Source organism: Lissotriton vulgaris, chromosome 2_1 (genome assembly GCF_964263255.1).
Source record: "Lissotriton vulgaris chromosome 2_1, aLisVul1.2, whole genome shotgun sequence".
Lineage (NCBI taxonomy): Eukaryota > Metazoa > Chordata > Amphibia > Caudata > Salamandridae > Lissotriton > Lissotriton vulgaris.
In genome coordinates, this window is record NC_141687.1 from 1587625238 (window position 1) to 1587647733 (window position 22496).

Sequence of the window (22496 nt, forward strand, 5' to 3'; positions counted from 1 at the left end):
ATGCAACAACCTCTCTTCATTTATTGATGGTTAACTTGAGGTAAAATGTGTCAAAAGCTTTTCTTTAAATGTATTAAGGGAGCCACTTATAGTTTGGCGGGTGGCCTGTTTCTCTGATAAGGTCTATTGGGTAATTTCGTCTGTCGCCCTGAAGGAGGTGCCCCCCACCTAATTTAGAAATTACTGACTAGCTGGAGGTATTTTCTAAAGCATTGGCAGGAACTGCCATCATGGTGACTCATGTATATGCTTTTTACAGGTTGGTGCAGTGCACTGTCAATTTGAAGGTGTCTCGCACCACATTTTTTTTTCAAAAACGAAATATTGCCCTCTCCAATTGAGTCCACTTCCTTAGCGAGGGGAGCATTTGCCAGTTTTCACTACCCCTTACCACCAGAGATTTTTTGGCAGTGGTTGGCAGTGCAAATAGACCTCTAATTCCACCCATCTAAATCAGGTGGGTAGAAATAGAGGTCTGCTTCAGATGGCCCTTACTACATGGTGCCACCTGAGGGGTTTAATCACATCAGAGTAGTCTCCACCATGATTAAACCTACAAGTTGTCTGCATTTAAATTGTGTGGGCATGCAGACAACTATTTTGGTGGGGAGGGAACGTAGTAGCAATGAAGAGCATCCAAACGCTGGACACATAAAACAATTGTAGTGGGGTGTGAACACAGAGCACATAATATCGCCTATAGAATATGGGGCTAGATGTATTCAAAATACTGTTTGCAAATTGTAACGAGTATATTTTTAACCAGTCAGAAATTTTGTGAATAGACCTATGTACTAATAGTACAATTCAGAAAATTCTGAACCATCGTGGGTTTCAGTGTGGCCTACCTCATCAATATTCATCGAGGAGGATGCAAATTGCGACTTACTAAGATTGGTGGGCATGCCAAGGATGGTGGCCTGCTCGCGTCAGCAGAGCACTATGCTTGTGATCACTTTTCAAATAATTTTTTTTAATGCAGTCTGTTTTAACTTTAAGGAAACGGGTACTTGTTGATAGACTCAGCCACCAGCCAGAGTCTATCAACGTGAATACTGGCGGTCGGGATCAGGGAGCGGGCTGAAACTGGCCCGGTAACTCTACTGATAAAGCAGGGCAGCATCGGACACCTCAAGCACCCACAGGTACGACAGAGCCATGGGAGCCGCAGGAGGTCGAGCACCCTCAAGATGGTGCCTCAAAAGTGAACGATGGCCCTGGAGTGTGCTGCAGGGCCTGAGACCTGCGAGGACACTGTGGCAGAGTTCTGAGGGGCTGCAGGGAAGAGGAGAAGCCAGCGGGACCCACACGGTGACCTCGGGCGTATAGCTGGCGCACCATGGGGACAGTAAGGAGTTACTGGACGGATTGAGGCCTGGACCCGGAGATCTGAGGGTGGTGAACTTATCCAGTTGTCATTATCATTACTTAGTGGGGCCCAGTTTCGGAAACGCTAGCTTTGGCACAGTCTGTTAACGTTTTAGTGAATTTGGGACTTAAGTGTGCTGCCGCGAGCTAGTGATGAACTGCCTGACCATTGTGCCTGACCCTGACTTGGCAGCTGCGCTCTGTGAAGTAGTGTGGCTCACTGGTTAGAGGCGGCAGACCCAAGAGCAGAGGACGGCCTGGGACCAGGGTTCGATTCCCGGCGCGGCAGGTTTCTGGACCAGGTCAGCGGACTCGATAATTCTCTCGCCTCGGTGCCCACTCTGATCAGCGATCACACTCGGCAACTCTGGGCATTAGCTTGCCTCATTTTCACTAACGGCCCCACCAGACCGCCGGGGATGCCTGGTCTCACCCTGGAGATACTCATTAAGGGACCATCTCTCAGGGAAGCCAGGAAGGGTTTCGCAGTGGTCGAAGCGCCTTGGGACCCTACGGGTAAGTAGTGCGCTATATAAACGCCTATACAATTACATTTACATTTACATTTACTCTCAGCTAAAAGCTGCAAGTGGAGAACAAGTCCAAGGAAAATGCCTTGGGTATTGCGCCTGACCTCCAGCATGCTGCTTCCCCCACCACCATCCTGCCTTCTACCCCTATGGACATCTCCAACTTGGAGATCCCTCCAGACCCAAGGCCACCGCCCTTGAGTGTAACACTACCTGAACACCTGGCTAAACGATTGAAAGAATTTCCTGCTCTGTAAATATATAAGATATAATTGTCCAAGCCTAATCACTGGTAAAATGTAATCCTGAGTGAATTTTCAATATGTATATATATAACTCTAACTACGAGTATAAGTAGTAGACCTTTGACTCACTACCATTCCTATGTGATTTTAGAGTTTATCTTTTTTATCTCTTCCTTAAGTGATTTTACGACTTGTACATTTGCAATTTTTTCTGTTTGTATCTCTTATGTAACTCATGTAATCCAAAGTCCCTATGTAACGCAACTGGTTCTTTTTAAAGTGCTCTGACATCTTCGGGTAATGTTCGGGCTGTATAAAATCGCAATAAATAAATAAAAACTGCACTACAATATAAAAAGAGCGTTTTTTAAGGTTTTCTTGGAAAGTAGACAGTGGTTCCCTGGACCCCTGCCTAGTCCCTAATCATTTTGTTTTACATCCACAAAGGACTTGGGTTCACCTTTTATGAATAGGTTGAGGTGTCAGTGAATTCATTGTATTTTAACTAGATTTCTGCAAAATATTGGCATGGAAAATAGCTTATCGGAATTTGAAAGTAATGACTAAAGATGCTTGTTCCGGATAATAAATCAGTATTCATTTGCAATCGCATTTTCGTAGTCAGAAATACTTTTCCAACTCCTAAAATGGGATTAGTTAAGTCATTTTGGTGGTTGCAAACTCTTGAGAGCACCAAAATACTTTGTACATTTGACCGATAATGGTAAATATATTGAACATCACTGAAGCCCATACACTTTGTGTGACGATTACCTTGATATTACAAAAGAATGGTATGTTTTTGATCATGGTGTCAAGCTGTTAAAGATTGAAATTTTTAAAGATATTTGAAGTCATGTAAGTCAGAGTTTGAGGAGTACAATATTTATCTTAATAAATGTAACATATATTTGAGGTTATACAGAATACAATATGTCAGAGATGGGTGTCTCTAGTTGGCAGAGGTAGGTACCTTTGTTCAAGTAGGGACCCTTGCTTCTAGTCACGGTAAGCGGGAGACACAATCTAGATAACTCCTGGTCAGCCCCTTGGTAGCTAGCATGAGCAGACAGGCTTATCCCAAAGGCAATATGTAAAGTATTTGTGCTCAAAACACACAGTAATACAGTGAGCAAAACGACAAAAATTCAACATACAACTATTAAAATAGCATGTAAAAACAGTAATTGCAAAAAGTACGATGGTAAAACCAAATAGCTCCACCTGGGGCTATTACAACTTTGTGACTGCAACAATCCAAAGTACTGCACCCACCGCAAGATGCACAGCGTCAGGCATGGAGGAACACAGACTCCCAAACAAACAGTACCTTTAAATAATGAAGTTTATGATGATGCAGGGTGTTGTGGATGTGAGGCATCGGTGGCGACGTCGAGGCCGGTTCCCTGGTTACCACGAGGGAGGTGAGGTGTCGTGTCTGCGAAATGGCAAAGTGTCGAATCCAGGACTGGGGAAGTCATTTGCCTCGGCAGTGAAGTGTTCCAGTGAAGCGATACGAAGTCGTCAAATTCGTAGAGTCCCCCTTGGTGGTTATCAGCATTGCAATAACTGGATGCAGGTGCTGGCGGTGACAAAGTCGGTGCGAACTCTGACATTGGACACGGCCGATAACTGTAGGCGTCAGCAGTGATTGATTCACTTCAGAGCTGCGGTGGAGGCCAAGCAGTGCATCGTGCACTTAAAAAGCAGTGCCCCAGGCATCGGTGCAGGTCGCATTGTAGCCGTGGCGTCTCTGATGGCATCAGAAACCAGGTTTTCTTGCTACTTTACAGTTGCTTCCAGCTCCAAACAGCATGAACAACCTCCAGAGGCCCAAAACTGTAATAGGCACATCCTAGCAGGTCAGAACTCTCAGCAAAAGAGTTCAGGGGAGATGGGGTGAAGTCTTTGTGTCCCAGAGACTTCAAAACAGGAAGCCAGCCAACACAAGCCCTTAGAGATTCTTCGTCAAGCAGGTTCACAGCAAAGTTTCTGCCTTTGTCCTTTCCTTGGCAGGAACAGCAACTGCATGCCAACCACACTTAGTACAAAGTAAATGGTGCAGTACTCCTCCTCGCAGCTCTCCAGCTCTTCTCCATGGCAAAGGTTCCTCTCGAGTCCAGAAGTGATCTCCAGTTCTGGGGTTTATAGGCCACCACTTATACCACATTTAGTCATTGTTCATCTTTGTGCAAAGGTGTCTGAGACAAACCAGTTCTGTCCCCACCCATGCAGAATGACCACAGGGGGTGGAGACAGCATTGTGCCAGGATGACAGGCCCTATTCAGGTGGGAACTCCTCCCACTACTCTGAATTCACCCTAGGTCTATTCAGCTCAGCTCTGAATCATCCAGGAAGGGCCAAGCACACCTCAACCCCCCCCCCTCCCGTGGCTGTCGACAGTGAATGTACACCCACAGCCCCTGTGACTTCAAAACCATACAGTCAATCCACAAACAGGCAGAGACTCACAGAATGGTTAAACAAGAAAAGGCCTACTTTCTAAAAGTGGCATTTTCAAACACACAATTTAAAAAACATCTTTACTAAAAGATGTGTTCTTCAATTCAGAGAGCCTAAACGTTGTTCTTTTATCTTGTCCCAATGGGAAGTAAAACTTGTAAGATGGTACAAAGTATCTCCAATGCTATCCTATGGGACATATAGCATTTCAATAGTGAAAAACGAAATTGGCAGTATTTCACTATTAGGAAATGTCTTGCACACCAGTACATGCCCTACATTTCACATACAGTGCGCCCTGCACATGGGGGTACCTTGGGCCTACCCGAGGGATGTATTACATGTAAAAAAGGGATGGATAGTGCCTGCCAAGTGGATGCACTTGGTAGCTCGACATGGCAGTACAAAACTGCGGACAGACACTGCAGTGGCAGGTCTGAGATACCTTTTCAGGGCTACATATGTGGGTGGCACAATTAGTGCTTCGGCCCACTAGTAACATTTGATTTAGAAGCCCTGGTACAATCAGTGCACTTTACTAGTGACTGAGTAAATCAAATATGCCAATCATGGACACACCCATCCATAATAACACTTTACACAGAGAGCATATGCACTTTAGCACTGATTAGCAGTGTTAAAGTGCCCAGAGCCCTAAAACCGACAAAAATAGGAGGACATAAAGCAAAAGTCTGGGAATGAACCCACTGAAAAAGCCAAGATCTATGTATATTCTGAGTGGTGTTCGATCAGTGTGTTATTAGGAGAAGGAGACATCTGATTTAAAGGAGGCTTTATGACAGTAGTGGTAAATGGAATGAGTGCTTGTAGTTCCTGTTGGGATTTTTAGATAATTTTTAGATTCTCAAGTGTTTGCCAATTATCATGTTTTTTGTGATTTTTCAAATGAACAGGAATACGACCTTCTTAACTTGAGTGGTTTGCAAATTCCCAAATACTATGGTGTTTAACGGAGAATGACGTGACAATGGTACTATTTTTTAGGTGTTTCACAAGTTAATCTGTTTACGCTTCTGAGGGTTTAGGCCTGGAAGTTCAGACTAGACTGTAACTCTCAATTAAAGCAGAACAAAGGCTGATTTGCATATGGTTGGTTCCTTTTACCGTCGGTATGTTGTGCAAAAAAAGTGATTGACCGAATTTAAATGCTAATTAATTGCCAGTAGCTGAGATTAATTCATGAAATCCACCCATTGCATGTTCCTTTCCTCAGTGCTACAGAAATTCCCTGACAGTTCTCTTGTGCTCACTATGCCAGAGGACTCCCACACCTACTGGCAACACCCAAATAAGCAAAAATCAGTTTGGGGTGGTTTGTGTTTCTGCTCAGAGGTGATCAGACCTGGCAGTTTTTGATGGGCTGTTTCTATTGAAGAAGGATTGAAATGCAGAATCTGATGTGGGGTCCTGGAGTCTCCCAGACTGGACAGAAATTATTTGGTCTTGGGCGCAATGGGGCCCCCGAAGGGTTGTGGGCTCCCTTAAAAGGGTAAAGGCTCCACTGCGTCTAGGGGCTGCAGGGGCCTGTGTTACACTCCAGACATGCACTTTCCAAAGCGTTCACTCTGCTAGCAATATTTACTTAATAGTTTTATAAATATGTTTCTTCCTACTCTGGAAAGCTGAGTGGATTTTCAGAGCAATTTACAGTTTCATAATCCATACAATTTAACAAATTATTTCGGCATGCAATAGTATGGCTTAAAGGCTGAGGAGACACGCCCAAAATAAGATTTCTTTGGGGCCCCAGCAATGCAGGAGCTGCTGCAGCATCTGTTGTGTTCCTGAGTAAGGGCCAAGGCAGATTTGGGTATGGCTGGTTCCTCTCACACATGGAACAGTGGAAAAAGAGACGAAAGTGTTGGATTACGGCCCAGAGTAATTACCAGTGACTGGATCAATTTAAACAAATTGACCTGTAACCTTATTTATTCTTTTCTATTCAAAGGATTTTGTGTTGTTTAGGGGGAATTTTAAAACTTTTGAGATAGGGCGAGCTAGCTGTGTCTGACTTTTGAAGTGCATGCCATTGATCTGAGCATGTCCATCTGCCCCAAATGGGTGTCACGGGGAAAGTGTCTACCTCTCTCCATGGAAAAATAAAAACTGATGAATGCTACGGCATAATACTTATAATACTTACAAATATACCCATGCCAATAATTGAATATTTCTGCCAAGCATGCCAATTCTTTGACAGGAGTGCTTGATAGCTCTCCACAAGACCATTTAGATATACATGTTATCATATTGTACATTTACATTATACAGTTCCATTTGCTGATATAAATAGACGTATGGTATCAGATATTTTTATTTTGTGATTTCATAATTTCATATAATGAGAACCAGCCTGAAAATGAGTGCAAAAGAGTACGTGAAAAGTGTGCACAAAGAATTAAAGTGAGAATTATGGGCAAATGATGGCAAGCAGGACAACGGTTTATGCAACTATAACTGCTAATTTATATATTTTTAGGTCTCGCCTCAACATTGCATGCACCGTCTCTTCTAGATGTATTGTTAGCTTACAGTCAGTTTAGAAGCCACCCAGTACTTAACATTGGTTGGCTTTGTTGACACTCGCTCTCATTTCCTTGCTTCCTAATGATCAGCTGCAATAGGCTTCCTTCCATTTTGTGTGTTTGTGTGTTTGTCCCGCCACTGGAGCATGGACGCATTACTTGTGTCTTCCCACTTTCTAATTATTTAGGTGCTACTTATTTATTTGTCATTTTGAGCAAACGCCCTCATGTACTTACCCCACCCATGTTCTTTCCATCCTCTAACCCTCTGCTAGTCACCTGCTTGCTTCAACCCTCCCTTCCACCATCTATTGTGGCCAACTTACACCTGCCCCTTACTACCACCTTATGTTGTCTGTGTGCTTTCTCCCAGACTGTTCCCATTCCATTGTACGGGTTGCCCCTGACTCTTCCTCTCTCCCATTGTGTTGCCTATGTTGACTCCCATCTCCCTCCCTCCAGGTTACCTCCCATTCCCCGCCTCTAAATGCATTTCAAAACTAAGACACTGACCCCCTCAGGGCAATGTAAGGCCCATGGGACTCTGGAGAACTTGGTGTCCAGAGTCAGGCAATGCCAGGAAAGGGGCCTTCAGAATTTTGGGTCTGGTTTGAACCCAGGAGTCCTTCTTCCTCCATTGCACACATTATGATATCATCAAGTTAGTAGCCGTGTCCGCCTCATATCTGTATGGCAACAGAATGACTCCTTGAGTGGCACAACTGTCTTTGAGACACCTTGAGGTTTAAATATTGGTTATGGCACAGAGCAGCAATGACTCACTAAACATGTACTGCATTCCCCACGCTACTGAAGTCATCATAGGTGCATGGTGCTGTCACCAACCTGGGTAGAATGGATTCCAGAGCTCCCATCTGACACTTTATTTGTAGTCTGGAAGCCTAGTTCCAAAGCAGATCTTATATTAACCAAGCAGCTGCTTCCCTATGCACTGGTTTTGCAGAACTGTTTTTGGCACCCCACCTTAGCTTACTGGTTTATACCACAGCCCCAACCATCCACATCAGGGTGCCTACATTCCTCTAATAGTGAGAAGTGGCACCCTGTACCAGGGACTCAACACAGAGCTCTGCCAAAGCACCTCATGAAGACCCACAGCAACAAGTACACAAGAGCAGGGGTGCTGCATACAGCACTGCCAAAGCAACTCATGTTGACCACAGAAACCAGTATATAAGAGTGGAAGTGCTAAATTCAGCTTTGCCACTGCACTTCATAGTGACAGGCAGTACCCAGAATGCAAGAGCAGCACTGCCACACACAAAGCACTGCATATCCAAGAGAGGGGACCAAAGCACAGATCTGTCAATATATCTCATAGCATTACCCAGAGTGACTTGCAAAAAAGTGCTAGGGATTAGATAAAACTCCTCCAAAGTACCTCTCTCCATGAACCAGAGCCCCAGCTGTTCCATAACTGAATGTCAAAGACAGTATTGCCGTGTAGCTCAAACAGAAAACATCCCACTGCAGGGTGGGATTGAAAGGTGTGGCAAAACATCTCTCTGCACAACCTAATCCAAAGAACGTCTATACCCTGGAGTGTCCTATAGATGCTCTGCCAATTCATCTCAATTCTATCCTACAGGAGCATCATTGAGTAGTCAGACCCAGACACCTTCTATTGAACTGTTTAAAACAGTCATCTGTACAAGTGCATCTATGTTCTTGCTCTTTCCACCCACTGATTTCAATATGTCAAGTCCCAAGGATTTGAATGAATGGTGCATGTAACCTGCACTTTAAGGCGAAGGGTCATCTCTCAAACATTCAATCCCCCAGCCTGGCTTCTAGAAATCCCATGCCAGGCTATCCACCGTATTTCATTAATGAGGGCATCGGATGGGCACAGCAGGAAGTGAGGCAATGACTAACATCGATTCATGAGCACCATTTGGCCAAGTCTCATAAGACAGACATCACTGGATAGACGAAGCGCGGACACTAGAGTACCACTGAGAGCAATAAATCATTTCCTTATTGGCACAACAGAATAAACCCAGATTATCTTTCCCCTTCTTTTGCATAGTAATAACACTTTTGTTATAATAGCCATTTCATAATTCAGGCAATGCGAAGTAATTCACTGTTGTATTCTAAGTGATGGAGAACTGGTGAGTCTCAACGTAGATGGATCTCTCTGGCAAGGGGAGGAGCTTCGAGACATTCCCACAAGGCTTGAAATGAGGGATACAATATCCCTGAGATTAGATGTAATGCAGGAGGATCCATTTGCTTCCATACCTTAATTGAACAGCTTTCTCACTGCCTTAAGTAGCTGAAGCTGTCTCTGCCCAGACTTTACGATGGGGCTTTACTGCTTTTTAAGTGTTTGGGGGTCAGGCTCCTTTCTCTGTTTGCCCACCCTGAGGATTTATGGAAGAGGGTGGCAAAACACTGGTGAATGGCCACAGCTGAGTGACGATGCCTAGTGATAAGGTATTTGTGTTGCTACACTGTGTCACTTACACTAGAGGAGAACACTCACAGGTCATGAGCTAGTTACAAGACCCAATGCTCAATGTGCCTCAGATTCACTCTGGTCAATTCTAACATATCTCTGAGGCCACCCAGTACTGCTTCACCGTAGTTGAAAGACCATTGGTGCATGAAAAGAACATGCCTTAGCTATTGCTTCAGCTCTCACTTCCAAAGAGCCCTTTCCTTTTAAAGGAGATACTTTACTTTTCCATTTTTACGTCTCACCGAGAGGCTCTTTAAACCGTATTGCTAGCTCTCAGAGGCCTCTTGCTTCTTAACCGCATCGCTGCTGCAGTGATTTTTGCACTGTGCTGATGCTCATCGTACCCCATTGTTCATGACGAGCTCAGCTCGTCATCAGCACACGCCACCCGTGGCTGATGACGAGCTGAGCTCGTCATCAGCATCGAAGGGGTTAATGGCTAGCTGCCCTAGGCTTCCACATTCTTAATGTGTTTGTCCCTACTCTGTAGCATGTACACATCACTTGTGTCTTTCCCCAACTCTGAGAGAGTGAGTCTTTTTCAGCTGTATCCCTCGTGTACCTGCCTCCCTCTGTCTTCCTCCTGCCCATTGACCCTCCTCTGTCCATCTGGTTGCCCCATCTGCTCCCTCTCTCCATTGTCTGTTTGCTTGCACCTGGTTCTCCCCGCCCACTGTTGTCTGGGTTGTCCACTATTCTCCCCTCTTCCTTGTATGTTCCTATCAAACTCTTCCCTCTCTGTTGGCTCTCAGTCCCGCCCCGAAATAAACAAACTCTGATATCATGTATTGTTATGATATTACTGTGCTTGTTACACACACCTTCCATCTCTCTTGCCCTCCAATACATCCCCAATCCTGTTGCCTCCCACCCCAACCGCAATAGAAGAAGCATATGAGGCAGACAGGATTTTCTTTTTATATTTCAGACTTTCTGCACGACAGCCACACTGCTGCACAACATATCTAAAAAAAAATCGGTACCTTCAATAGCTCTCTCGCAGGTGAAACCTATTGGCTTTGATAATACTCCTCGCTATTACTCTAGCTTCCCTTTCTTTTGATTTTCCTTTCTAGCATATTGCTAATAGATTATAAGCCATATAAGAGGGAAAAGACATGATAATAAAGGTCAAATATATCTTACAATGTAATGCCTTTAGGAAACAGAGAATCATCCCTGTGGTATTCTAACGAAGAACGAGAAATACTGAGATTATAGAACTGTGAACAGCTTCAGGCCACGGTCACATAGATTACATTACACAAATCTGAAAAACTAGTATCTCATTAGCTATTATGAGTTTCCTAAGCGCCTATGGACTAGATACCAGTACATTAGCAAACAGTGCCTCCAGATCAGTATTAACCATGGCTCAGATATTGCCTTGTAATAATATTTTCCAAAATGTCAAGCAGTCATTTCCAATATTGAAACTCATTTGACCCCAAATAGCAAATTTTCTTTTTCAGAAAATAAGCCATTTCGGTCACCAAAAACCAGATGTCACTTTAAGTCTCTGAACCTATATTTTGCTTTTACATCATTTTAGCATTTTCAAAAAAAATACAATAACTTTGTCTGAAATATCAGATTTTATATTTCATAAATAAACGAGTTCTTGTTCAAAGCCTCAGCTTCCAGTTTTCACTAGATCAAGTAGTTTCAAAATATACGAAGGCTATTTTCAGCAAATGTATTAACTGTGTCATCACAAATATCTTGACAGTTAAATATTTAAAAAAATACAGTTATTTTCTTCCCAAATCCCAGACTTTCTATCAAATGTGCTCATTTTGTGACATAAATATAATTTTTATCATTTTCGAAAAAAGCAATTACTGTTTTCTTGAGTGCCGAATTATATGTAATAAATAAATAAGTGACATTCCAGTTATTGTCATTAAATGGACAGATACCACAGCATACTTAACATTGGCCTGCAGGTCACCAGATACCCAATCGCATGTCAGCCATTGGCATTATGTGTCTTTTACCCCATCATGCCATTCATGTTAATGGCGTGCTCTGCAACCATATCCTGTGGTAGGTTCTGCCATCATGTTCTCATGTATCCCACTAAATGTCAACCATTGACATATTTTTTCCAGTTACCACATTATTATGTGGCTCAGGGGTTAGAGGCGGCAGACCCGGAAACTGAGATCGGCCCTGGACCAGGGTTCAATTCCCCGCCTCGGCGGGTCTTGGGCTAAAAAATTCCACGGACTCGATAATTCTCGCTCCCGTGCCTTCTCGACTCACGGGTTCACACTCTGCGACTCTGGGCAATAGCTTGCTTAATCTCCACAACGGCCCCTCGTGGCGGGATGCCTGGCTTTCACCTTGTGGATACCCTGCCAGGGTTATCTCACAGGGGAATACCAGGACGGGTTCCCTAAGCAAGCGCTTAGATACCGACCTCGGTCAGTGATTTGCGCTATATAAATACATTTACATTATGCAAGTGAATGGCTTAATAGCCCAGGCTAGCATAACAGAGTCATTATTGTTATCACACACCCTGAGGTCTCGGTCTACCGTACAAATTAACCAGTAATTACTGTCCTATTCTCAGGTACATCCTATGTAGAATAGTCACTTCCACCATATGCCCAGGGAAAAGCAAGGCATGGCAGACATTGAACACATGGGGCCTCATTTATGACTTTTTGCCGTAGGGAAGCGCAGCAGGCCTTCCTGCTGCGCTTCCCTACGGCAAAAGAAAAGGGCAGAAATGCGCTGTATCTATAAGATACGGCGCATTCCTGTCCTTTTCCCCTGCGCCGGCGCACAATGGGCTGCCTGCGCCAGCGCAGGCAGCCTTGCACAATGGTGCAAGGGTGCCTGCGTTGCGGGGAAGATTATTTTTGTACAGGAAGGGAAACCTTTCTGTACAAAAATAATCACAAGAGGCTTTTCCTCTTTCTATGTGTGCTGTAGAATGCAGCACACATAGAAAAAGGAAAAACGAGGAGAAATAAAGACATTTCTCCCTGTTGCGCCTCCCTTACGCCTCCCCTGGGGAGGCGTAAGCTTTTGGCACTGCTTCAGAGTTACGATTTCTGGTAAATCTGGGGCAGTGTCAAAAGGCCATGGATGTTGCTGGGAACGCCCCCAGCAACACCCATTGCACGCCCCTTTAACGCAGAACACTGCGTTAAAGGGACTGATATTTATCAGGCAGCAGTACGCCACAAAAACTGGCGTACTGCTGCCTGATAAATACCACGCAGGCTTCTGCGCCACGGATCTTCCTGAAAAGTGAAGTTCCGATGGCGCAAGGGGCCTCATAAATGAGGCCCATGGAATATTGTACACCAAAAAATGACTTTTATCATATCATCACTTATTCAATCATATGACCATCATTTACATCAATGCCTACAGGATGATTCTACAATCTAAGCATACTCTGCTTGCATCAAGTGCGACCTAAAAATCTCCAGTTTTAATCATGGTAAGATCAGCTCAACCTTTCATCCTCTTCAGTTCATACATGAAGTAGCATTTGCTCTGAATATTATATCATGTTGCTGCACCATTTGTCCTTTATTTCGGTAAGCCCCTTGAAATCTTGCTCTACATTCCTCTAGATGTTAAAAAGGATTATCTCTCAACTCTCAGACTTCGAAAGCCATATATATTAAGGGGCAGATTTATGTTAACTGGCGCATCCGGAGGGATCAGCCAGTTAATGTGCGCCACAGCTACACCAACCATGGTGCACCGCATATATAATGCGGCGCACCATGGTGCAAAAACTGCACAGATGCGTGACGCATCTGTGCCGGAAATGTGGCGCATTGCTGGTGTTGCGTCGCAAGCGCGACGCAGCTCCAGCAAGGCTCGGGGGTGCCCCATCTACACAATGCTGCATCAAGACCTACGCCTGCTTCAAGCAGGCGCAGGGTTTTGACGCAGCATTGGCCAGAAAGTGACTAAGTGAAATCTCATAGATTTCACTCAGCCACTTTCAGGAGGCGTTCCTGCGCAGGAACGCCCCCCCCCTGGGCAGGAACGCCTCCTTATGGCGCAGGGCTTTACAACGTGATGCATCTCCTAGATGCGTCACGTTGTAAATAAGGCGCATTGTTTGCGCCACAGTTGCGTCAAATAAAGTGACGCAATTGCGGCGCAAGGGCAACATAAATCTGACCCCGAATATATATTTTCATTTCATTCCTTTATGCTCCCCCACCAAAGCATACGTTTACTTTATTAAATAAGTAGAATAACTCGTTCTTGTTTCCTATGTAAAACAAAGAAAAATATAAATGACTCATATTTCCACTCGCTCTTTCCCAATCGAAAATCTTACAAGAAACAGATAAATATATTGATATTGGCTACATTAACAAAAACACCCGCGTCCCCTTCATGCTTCCAACTAGCCTTATAAAATGCAACACTGTCTGTCGAGTGTGTAAGCATGTCTAAAAATGTCGAAGGCTGGCTGTCCACCAGGGCTTGCCATATACCAGTGTGTGCAGAGTGCTTGACATACAATTTAAGTTCTGTTAGAGAGGAAAGCATCTATTTGTAATTAGTGATACAAATACAAAAGTAAGTAGCCATGTCCTCTGTGACCTTTCCGTCACTTGAAATGGCTCCCTGTTGGGCAATTCAGTGAGTAATGAGATGATCGATAAACTGCATCTGTTTGTTCATCTTATGGCATGAGATATAACATGGTAGGTAATGCTTTTGTGATAAGGAAATTATTGGGACTTCTAGTGCAAAATCAGGTACAAGAACACGCAGGTGTAAAAAATGCATTTGTGCCACGTGGATTCCAATTATTTTCCCTAATTTTCTGATTGTCTCAAAGTTGTAGTGTTACATACACAAGCTATATACATAATGGATTTAATTTTGACTTCCAAATGCTTTATTTATTTTAACAATGTAATTTACATGTTTGTGATATTAATTCAGAAACGATTTAGAGACAGCTGAGAAAAAAACTGCATAGCATAAGGATTGTAACATTTCTATCCGAGGCAATCAATTCCTCTTTCTTTACAATACCTTGTTGTTTCCGTGGATCATAAATTTGAAGTCCAAACAATGGTGGTCTTTCACGTCTTAGAAGAGTTACATTTCTTGTAGTCAAATCCAGTTGAAAAATTGAGCCATTCATATAATCTGTCCAGAAAATATAGTTCTCATGATGAGACAGCCCAAATGGATGATTTAACTCCTTCCCGCTGCACACTACCTGCAATAAATAGAACATGATAAGTGACCAGGGGGACATCTTTTTTTCTCACTTGTATAATAGGAAGTGCATTGCAACCAATGGTCTGAGCTGCTATGAAAATACGAAATAGAATACTTGGGGCATTCTGGATACTTTCTCATTAGGTTATGCGGCAAGACCCCCATGCATAATATATACATAGTTCAATTATTAATTCACATAATTCAGTGAGGTACAGTACCCCCAATAAAATAGCCTTAAATCAAGAAAATTATATCATACATAATAAAGACGCTGTGGTCAGAAAAAGGAAAAAAATGAGGTCAAAGGAGATTATTAAAAAAATGACCAGGCACCCTTTGAGTTCATTGTCTTCATAGTATCCTATTTCTCATTTAATGTAAAATGCCACTCTAAGACCCATTTTAGGTTGAAAAAACAACCCGTGAATAGTATCTCACATGATTACTTTTTATGCCCATGTTAGGTGGTGTTACATTTGAAACACTCTGAATCTTTCACATTACGTAATAGGAAAGTATTATTAAAGTTAATAATTCACTTTTAAAATGTCACGACTAACAATGATATTAGATGAATGAAGAACACAAGTTAAACAGTGACATATTAGTCACAGTTGGGTACTATTTACGATCATATTATGACAATTCAAACATCCATACCCTGTGTACCCGGGACCACATTGTGCCTGGCATATGGTGCATAGATGTCTGAAACATCATTTTTTTTTAATGCAGCTTGTGCTGCAGCCTTTTTCCAGCTGCAATGGAAAAATGGATGATTAGAACTGCCTCATGGGCATGTCACTGACCATGTCATGAATGATGTAATGTGTGACACCATCAGCAGTGGATTGCAGGTGCGCGAGATATAGTGAGTACAACTAACTATATCGGAGGAATTTCAATGATTTTGTACGAGTGAAATGTCCATCTAACTATAACAGCTACTAGTCAGGTGGTTTCTGACTACTAGTCAGGTGGTTTCCATTCCGTAACGATGTTGGTCGGACGCGAGTCCGACTGGCATCGTAATAAGACCCTCAATGTCAGCAGTTCACTGAATGCTTTTGGTGAGGATGTGATATATTGATTGTTTGAAATAACGTGTGTATTGCATGCACTATTATTTTATTTTTGTCAGCAAAATACCAGTTTTATCGGAAACATAATGGGGCAGATTTATGATGCCCTTGCGCCTCTTTGCGCCGCAATTGCGTCACTTTATTTGACGCAACGGCGGCGCAAACAATGCGCCCTATTTACAACGTGACGCATCTAGGAGATGCGTCACGTTGTAAAGCCCTGCGCTATAAGGAGGCGTTCCTGCGCAGGGGGGGCGTTCCTGCGCAGGAACGCCTCCTGAAAGTGGCTGAGTGAAATCTAGGAGATTTCACTCAGTCACTTTCAGGCCAATGCTGCGGCAAAACCCTGCGCCTGCTTGAAGCAGGGTAGGTCTTGACGCAGCATTGTGAAGATGGGGCACCCCTGAGCCTTGCTGGAGCTGCGTCGCGCTTGCGACGCAGCTCCAGCAATGCGCCACATTTCCGGCACAGATGCGTCACGCATCTGGGCCGTTTTTGCACCATGGTGCGCCGCATTGTAAATGCGGCGCACCATGGGTGGCATAGCTGTGGCGCACTGTGGCGCATGTTAACTGGCGCATCCCTGGGGATGCGCCAGTTAACATAAATCTGCCCCTAGATGCACACCATCCTAACAGTGATCTCAATCTATCCACTATCTGAAAGAAACATTTGGACAACAGATAAACATACTGGTGGGTTTCTTCTTTAGTTTCATCTGGAAGACCATCCTACTATCTTAGGGATAGGAAAGAGAAGCTTCTTTTCTCTAGTGTCTGCCAGTGGTATCTGATCTGGTTGGAACTTCCACCTGTTTGCCACCAGAGTTCAATGCTCTAAAATGGGCCATTGGGCATAACATTTCGTCCTGATACCCATGTTGTTCACAACAGATTCTCCAGTGGATGAAGCAGAGAACATTAACTCATACAGCGATCTTGATCCTTAGTCAAGGACAAAGTGAATGCTTTGCAAATACACAACCAATTTTACAAGTCCTAGCCTCACATCTTCATTTGTAATAACTAGCAGTTTATTCCTCAAATAAGTACGTTGCCAACATTCTAATTCTGGGTTTGCTCAAGTCCCCACTGCTCCTGATTTCAATTGTGTAAGCATAAGGTTGACCATCTTCACCAGAACAGAAAGATGAAAATATAAATACTTGTCACTAATTCATTAACTTGATGAATACTAATTAATTCATAGGTAGATACATTCCAAGATGTTTTTATCTTGCCCATTGGGATGATGGACTAACAAGTCAGGAAAGCTATACATTTTATCAGTGCTTCATCGCTGGCATCTTCTTGGAACATCATGGTTAATATCATTGACTTATTGAGGTTAAACTATCTGATGCTCAATTATTTACAAATCTCTTCTAATCACCCTTGCAGGTTGTCATATTGGGTACCATTCAAGCTAACCTCAATCTGTAACTGCAAGTCATCTGCAATGAACAGAAATTATGGACTCCACCACCAGATTAATCCCAAACAAGATTTCCTTCAAGCATTATCAAGATGAGAGAAAGTGAATGTGACAGGAGCTAAGGCTTACGAAACATCTGCAGCCTTTGCCCTCAGCACATTTCCCAGCACAGACTGTGCACTACAATTGACTAGGAAGGAGTAAAACTAAGACAACCAAATTCCAGTAAAATTGCCATCAAATAATCAGGGAAACTCATAATCCACCACATTGAAAACCGGCAAGCACCCTAAAAGCACCAGAGTATGACATTTTGCAATGGACTCTGGTGAGTTTACCCTTTAAAAAAATGTAAAGCAGGTCATGGTATGCTGCAGAATTAAAAGGAAGCTGCCAGGGAGAAAGCAATGCAAAATGTATTGAGATCATACATTAGGGAAATAAATGCTCTTCTACAGAATAACAACACTAAATGAAAGAATATTTGCAGCTCTGGAAGTAAGCAGCCTTGATATGATAGCTTATATAATCACCCAGACTTTAGAAAATATAGAGCACACCCTAGATCTCCTACCAATAACTCTGTATGGGTCTAGTGAGGTGGAAGATCAAGCGAAAACTTAGAGCCTCAAGTCCTAATTGCTCAATGTATAGAGCGCTGCAGTTTGGTCCAGAAGAAGGTGATAGTATAAATGAAGTGGCCTCCAAAACGCATGTCAATCCTTTTTAGATCCCTTGAATGTTAACCAACATTTCGGAAAGAACTGATCAAACACACTAAAACACTTAAAACATGGATTATTTTAAACATTTTATTATGATGTTAGGTACCTAGTGAATTACTCTAAGCTATGGGATATGGTGGGCAGGATGGGCGTTGAGAAAGAACTTCTCACCCTTATCAGGCGCTTACATCAGACCTTTACAGAAAGAGTGTGTTACAGCCCCTCAGGCAAATGCTACCCCATATTAACTCCACCCAGGGTGTTAGGAGAGGGTATATCCTGGATTCTTTTCATTTCTTGCTTTGCATAAATGGGATAACACCTAACGAAAAATGGAAAGGAGATGTCATGTATGGGAAACAAATGTACACGCATTTATTTATACTCTGATGATAAGGTGCTCATTGCCCACACAGGAAATATCCTACAGACCCTTTTAGATGTATTTTTAACCCACACGAATGACTTGGACCTTCAGGTACATTTTCCAAAAACATATTGCGACCTGTGGTGGTCCAAGCATTTGGGGGATTCTCACTTAGCAAAGGGCTACTGCAAAGAAGGGGTCCTCCAAAGACTTGAAACTGTTTCTTGCATATATAAATGTCAAATCCTGGGGGCACTGCCACACTCATATGCCATGAGGAACTTGGAATGCCATACCTGGAGGAATCGATTGGGCTTGCACCACTTCTATTGTGGATCAAATGTTGGGAAACCCCAGAGGCTGGGCTTTTAAGAACTTGCATTACTGAGTGTCTGTCACTTGACAGGGCAGACCAGATTCCCTGACTCTCCTTTCCGAGGGAAACTTTCAAGACTATAGATCTCTCAGAACTATAAAAAAAATTCTTAAAATCAAGCCTGAATATAAAGAACTGGTTAACCAACACTACTTTGACCATTGTATGAGCTCACAGCTACAGAATACACAGGCCAAACAATTGGTTGTCAAATATTCAACAGTGTCAACAATAAGGATCATGGAGTTCTACTTATAATGGAATATAAACCACACTCAGCGTTAATTATTCTACACTTTTCAAGTTAGGCACACTGCACTCTAAATTCACTTTTCATTTGTAAGGGATTTGGCAACATGTCCTTCCCCCATGATAATGTTTCTACATAAAGCACTAGTCACATTGTACTCTTTTGCACCTTGCACTCAGCTCTGAGGCTTTCCTTTTTGGTCCTCATTTTGCGAAAAACAAACCTGAGACACTATAAGGATGGTCCTGTGTTTTTGCAGTGTCTGGGATCACCAGATATTAATTATGCATTGTTGATTTTTTTTAGAGTGGCAGGTACTATTAGGAAATAATATGAATCTGAACAACCTGCTATATACATTTTTGTCATTTCTTGCTTATTATGGAAACAATATGAATTTTAACAACCAGTGATATACATGCACTGTGAACTGCACATGAGTTCCTTATCTACCATTGAGGGATTCTATGCCTTTGTTGAAATGTACATTCTTTGTATTTTCTTGCTGATATTATGCTTATATGGCTTTGGCCGAATAAAGATACTTTGATGATGATGATGTTGAATATGATGTTAGGGATAAGTCTGAATACACAAATGGTTGAATGTGTGAAGCAAGGCTATAAGAGGTTTGTTTTTCTTTTAAATACATTAAAAATGATATTTATTTTGTAAAACATTGACAGTGTGTGCAATCAAGCATTTGCCATACTTATGCACCATATATTAATATTTGTGTGATTAATTTGTACTTCACGATCATCAAGTTTTGAAGTTGTTAATACATGTTTTTGATATCAAAGTGGAAACTCAATATTTGCTATAATTTTCTATAACCACAGCTGCTGTTGATGCTAATTAAAAGCAATACAGGTTCAATTGGGGAGGGGGATTTTTTGTAAGGAAATGCTACAGAGTGATACCATCAGTTTCTTAAAATAGAAATAAAACTACATCTACATTAATAATGTAGGCCGTAGAGGAGATTATTTTTAAATTTATATTCATATTATATAAACATTCATTCAGTAGCAGCTCCTAGAGGGAGTGCTGCGGGCGGTGGGGCAGGGAGGGGCAGGGTGGAGGGTAGTACACTAAGGAATACGGCTGAATGGAGATATGTACATAAATAAATAAATAAAACAAATTACATTGTGCGGTCTGCAAAGCAAAATCTTAAGTGTGAAAAATGGCAAATTCAAGTCCACAAGGTTGTAGAACATAATTCCCATTTACCTGTCTGTTGGATCCATTTAAAAATATCATTTCAATGTGGTCATAATAGGCATCACACCAATATAGAATGCCACTGTCATAGTCTAGCGTCAGGCCATTTGGCCAGAGCATCTTTGATGTCACAAATATTTGTCTGTTGAAACCATCCATCCATGCCTTTTCAATCCTCCCAACATTGTGGTCTATTTCGTCTTCCTCCCAGTCGGTCCAATACATCCATCTATTTAAAAAAAAGACAGTCTCTTAGAAAAAAGTATACACATCTCATAAGATCGCAAAATGCTACAGAACCTAAAAGGACATATTTGATTAATGGCTGCCGCTAATAAAACACGCAAATCAGGTCCATTTATGGTAGAGATAAAAATATGTTTTTGTCTACCAAGATTTTGCATAAGGAAAGGGTTTGCTTAATTCCTCCATTTTGCTTCAGTTGCACCATGTTATTGAGGTATGTATTGCGTTATTGCACTTTTTAGTTTAAAAAAAAGCATATCAAGTAGGAATTATATTTAGGATGTGCTGCTGTTCAAATTGTATACTTTTGTATTATGCTTTTCAGTGTTAAGTTTATATTGAATGTGAAATATCAGCACACCACTTTTTTTTCAGAAAATTGTGACTTTGTGCACTTTTTAAGACGTCCCAAGGTAACAATGTGTCAATGTTCTCAAATTGTAGTATAAGTTGTACCTTGCTGTTCAACACAATTCGATAAGTACTCCCCATTAGCAGTATAACGGGTACGGTGGAACAAAACCCAGAAAACAATGAAAAATGCAACAGCCATTGATAAATCATTGTTCAGCTACTGATTTTGCATATAAAGAAGCATTGTTTAAATCACAACATACTATTCATTATTATACATAAAAGTCAGAAGACAACACTCATGTACATAGTTATAAATGGGGATATACAGGTGTGTAGGAGAACCATCTTCGCTACTCCAGGCTATTCCGGTGGATACATATCCTTAGGAACTCACATTTAAACCACTGGTTCCTGAACTAGTACTGCTTCTTTGAAAAGTGACACATTTTCCAAACACTAGCATTCTTCACACAATGTTTTATTCTGGTGGCTGGGTTGTGGACCCCACGCCACTGCTTTTGGCAGCTTTCCTGCACAACCCATGAGGAGAAGCTGTGAACACTCTGGTTTGACCCAGCCAATTTGTTTACTGTCTCTGACATCTACAACTCTTGCTGCAGTGCGCTGCTGTGCATCTGTATTACAGAGATGAGGCTACCTAGGAATAGATAAGGGAAGGCATTCTCCACTTGCTGTGATCAGAGACAGGATACACTCCTACCATGGATCTTCCTCAGGCCCAAATTCAAGCATACAACACAAATAAAATGAAGAGCCTACGCCGGGTGGGTGGTAGAGATTAGCAATTGCTGGTGCGATCTCAATGTGGAACCAAACTTTCTTAAATGCTTTGTATTCTTGAGGAACAAACACCAATGGCTATTGTTGTTCTATAAGGCTCAAGTTTTCAGAAGCGCCCTTTGTTCTGGACTGTCCTTCTTACTTTGGGGGACTGGGGGTCTTGCCAAACATTTCCACAATCCACTACAGACCAGTAAGGGCAAGCGGTTCTGGGTGCTCATATACCAACATGGATTCAGGGAGCTGGTGGATCCAGGGTCACAAGGTCTCATTACATAGTCCAGTGGAGTAGTTCCTCCAGTGAGCTATGGTAGGCTGAATTTAGTTCTTTCTGCAGAGCTTCTCAAGGCATATCTTCTCTTAGGCAACCAGTCCTTGGAGCAAGAGAAAATACAGTGCCTCTTCTCAGCAGTCAGTGGGTTTGTTCCATCAAGTTGGTGTCAAAGTAGCTCCTCATAGCTGGTTCCAGAAATTCCAGAATCCTGTTTTAGAAGCTGCTATAAGGGAGATGACAGTCAGTGAGTATCTCTCGATCCCCACTGCTGTGTGAGTCAGATCACTGACAGAATATCGAAACAAAAATATTGTGTGGACAGCACATCATGCCAAGAATATTGAGGAACAAAATATCGAGAAGGTAAATGCAAATAAGTAAGTATACATTTACCATTCTTCACATACATTCATGTATTTTGCAGATATTCATCGTCAGAGTACATATATAAGTGGAGTTATACATGGTAAATCTTTGCTTACCTATCGAAACT

General features: G+C 42.4%; 1 protein-coding gene across 1 annotated transcript in view; it reads right to left on the bottom strand.

Annotated features, from left to right (window-relative positions):
* Positions 1-22496, bottom strand: part of LRP1B (LDL receptor related protein 1B) — a 3669685-nt gene that overhangs the window by 2069213 nt on the left and 1577976 nt on the right. Inside the window, exons 13-14 of the mRNA XM_086955170.1 lie at positions 20335-20554; positions 14670-14859 (exon numbers count right to left, since the gene is read on the bottom strand). Coding sequence (XP_086811296.1) covers positions 14670-14859; positions 20335-20554 — 410 coding nt within the window. The remainder of the gene's footprint in view (positions 1-14669; positions 14860-20334; positions 20555-22496) is intronic.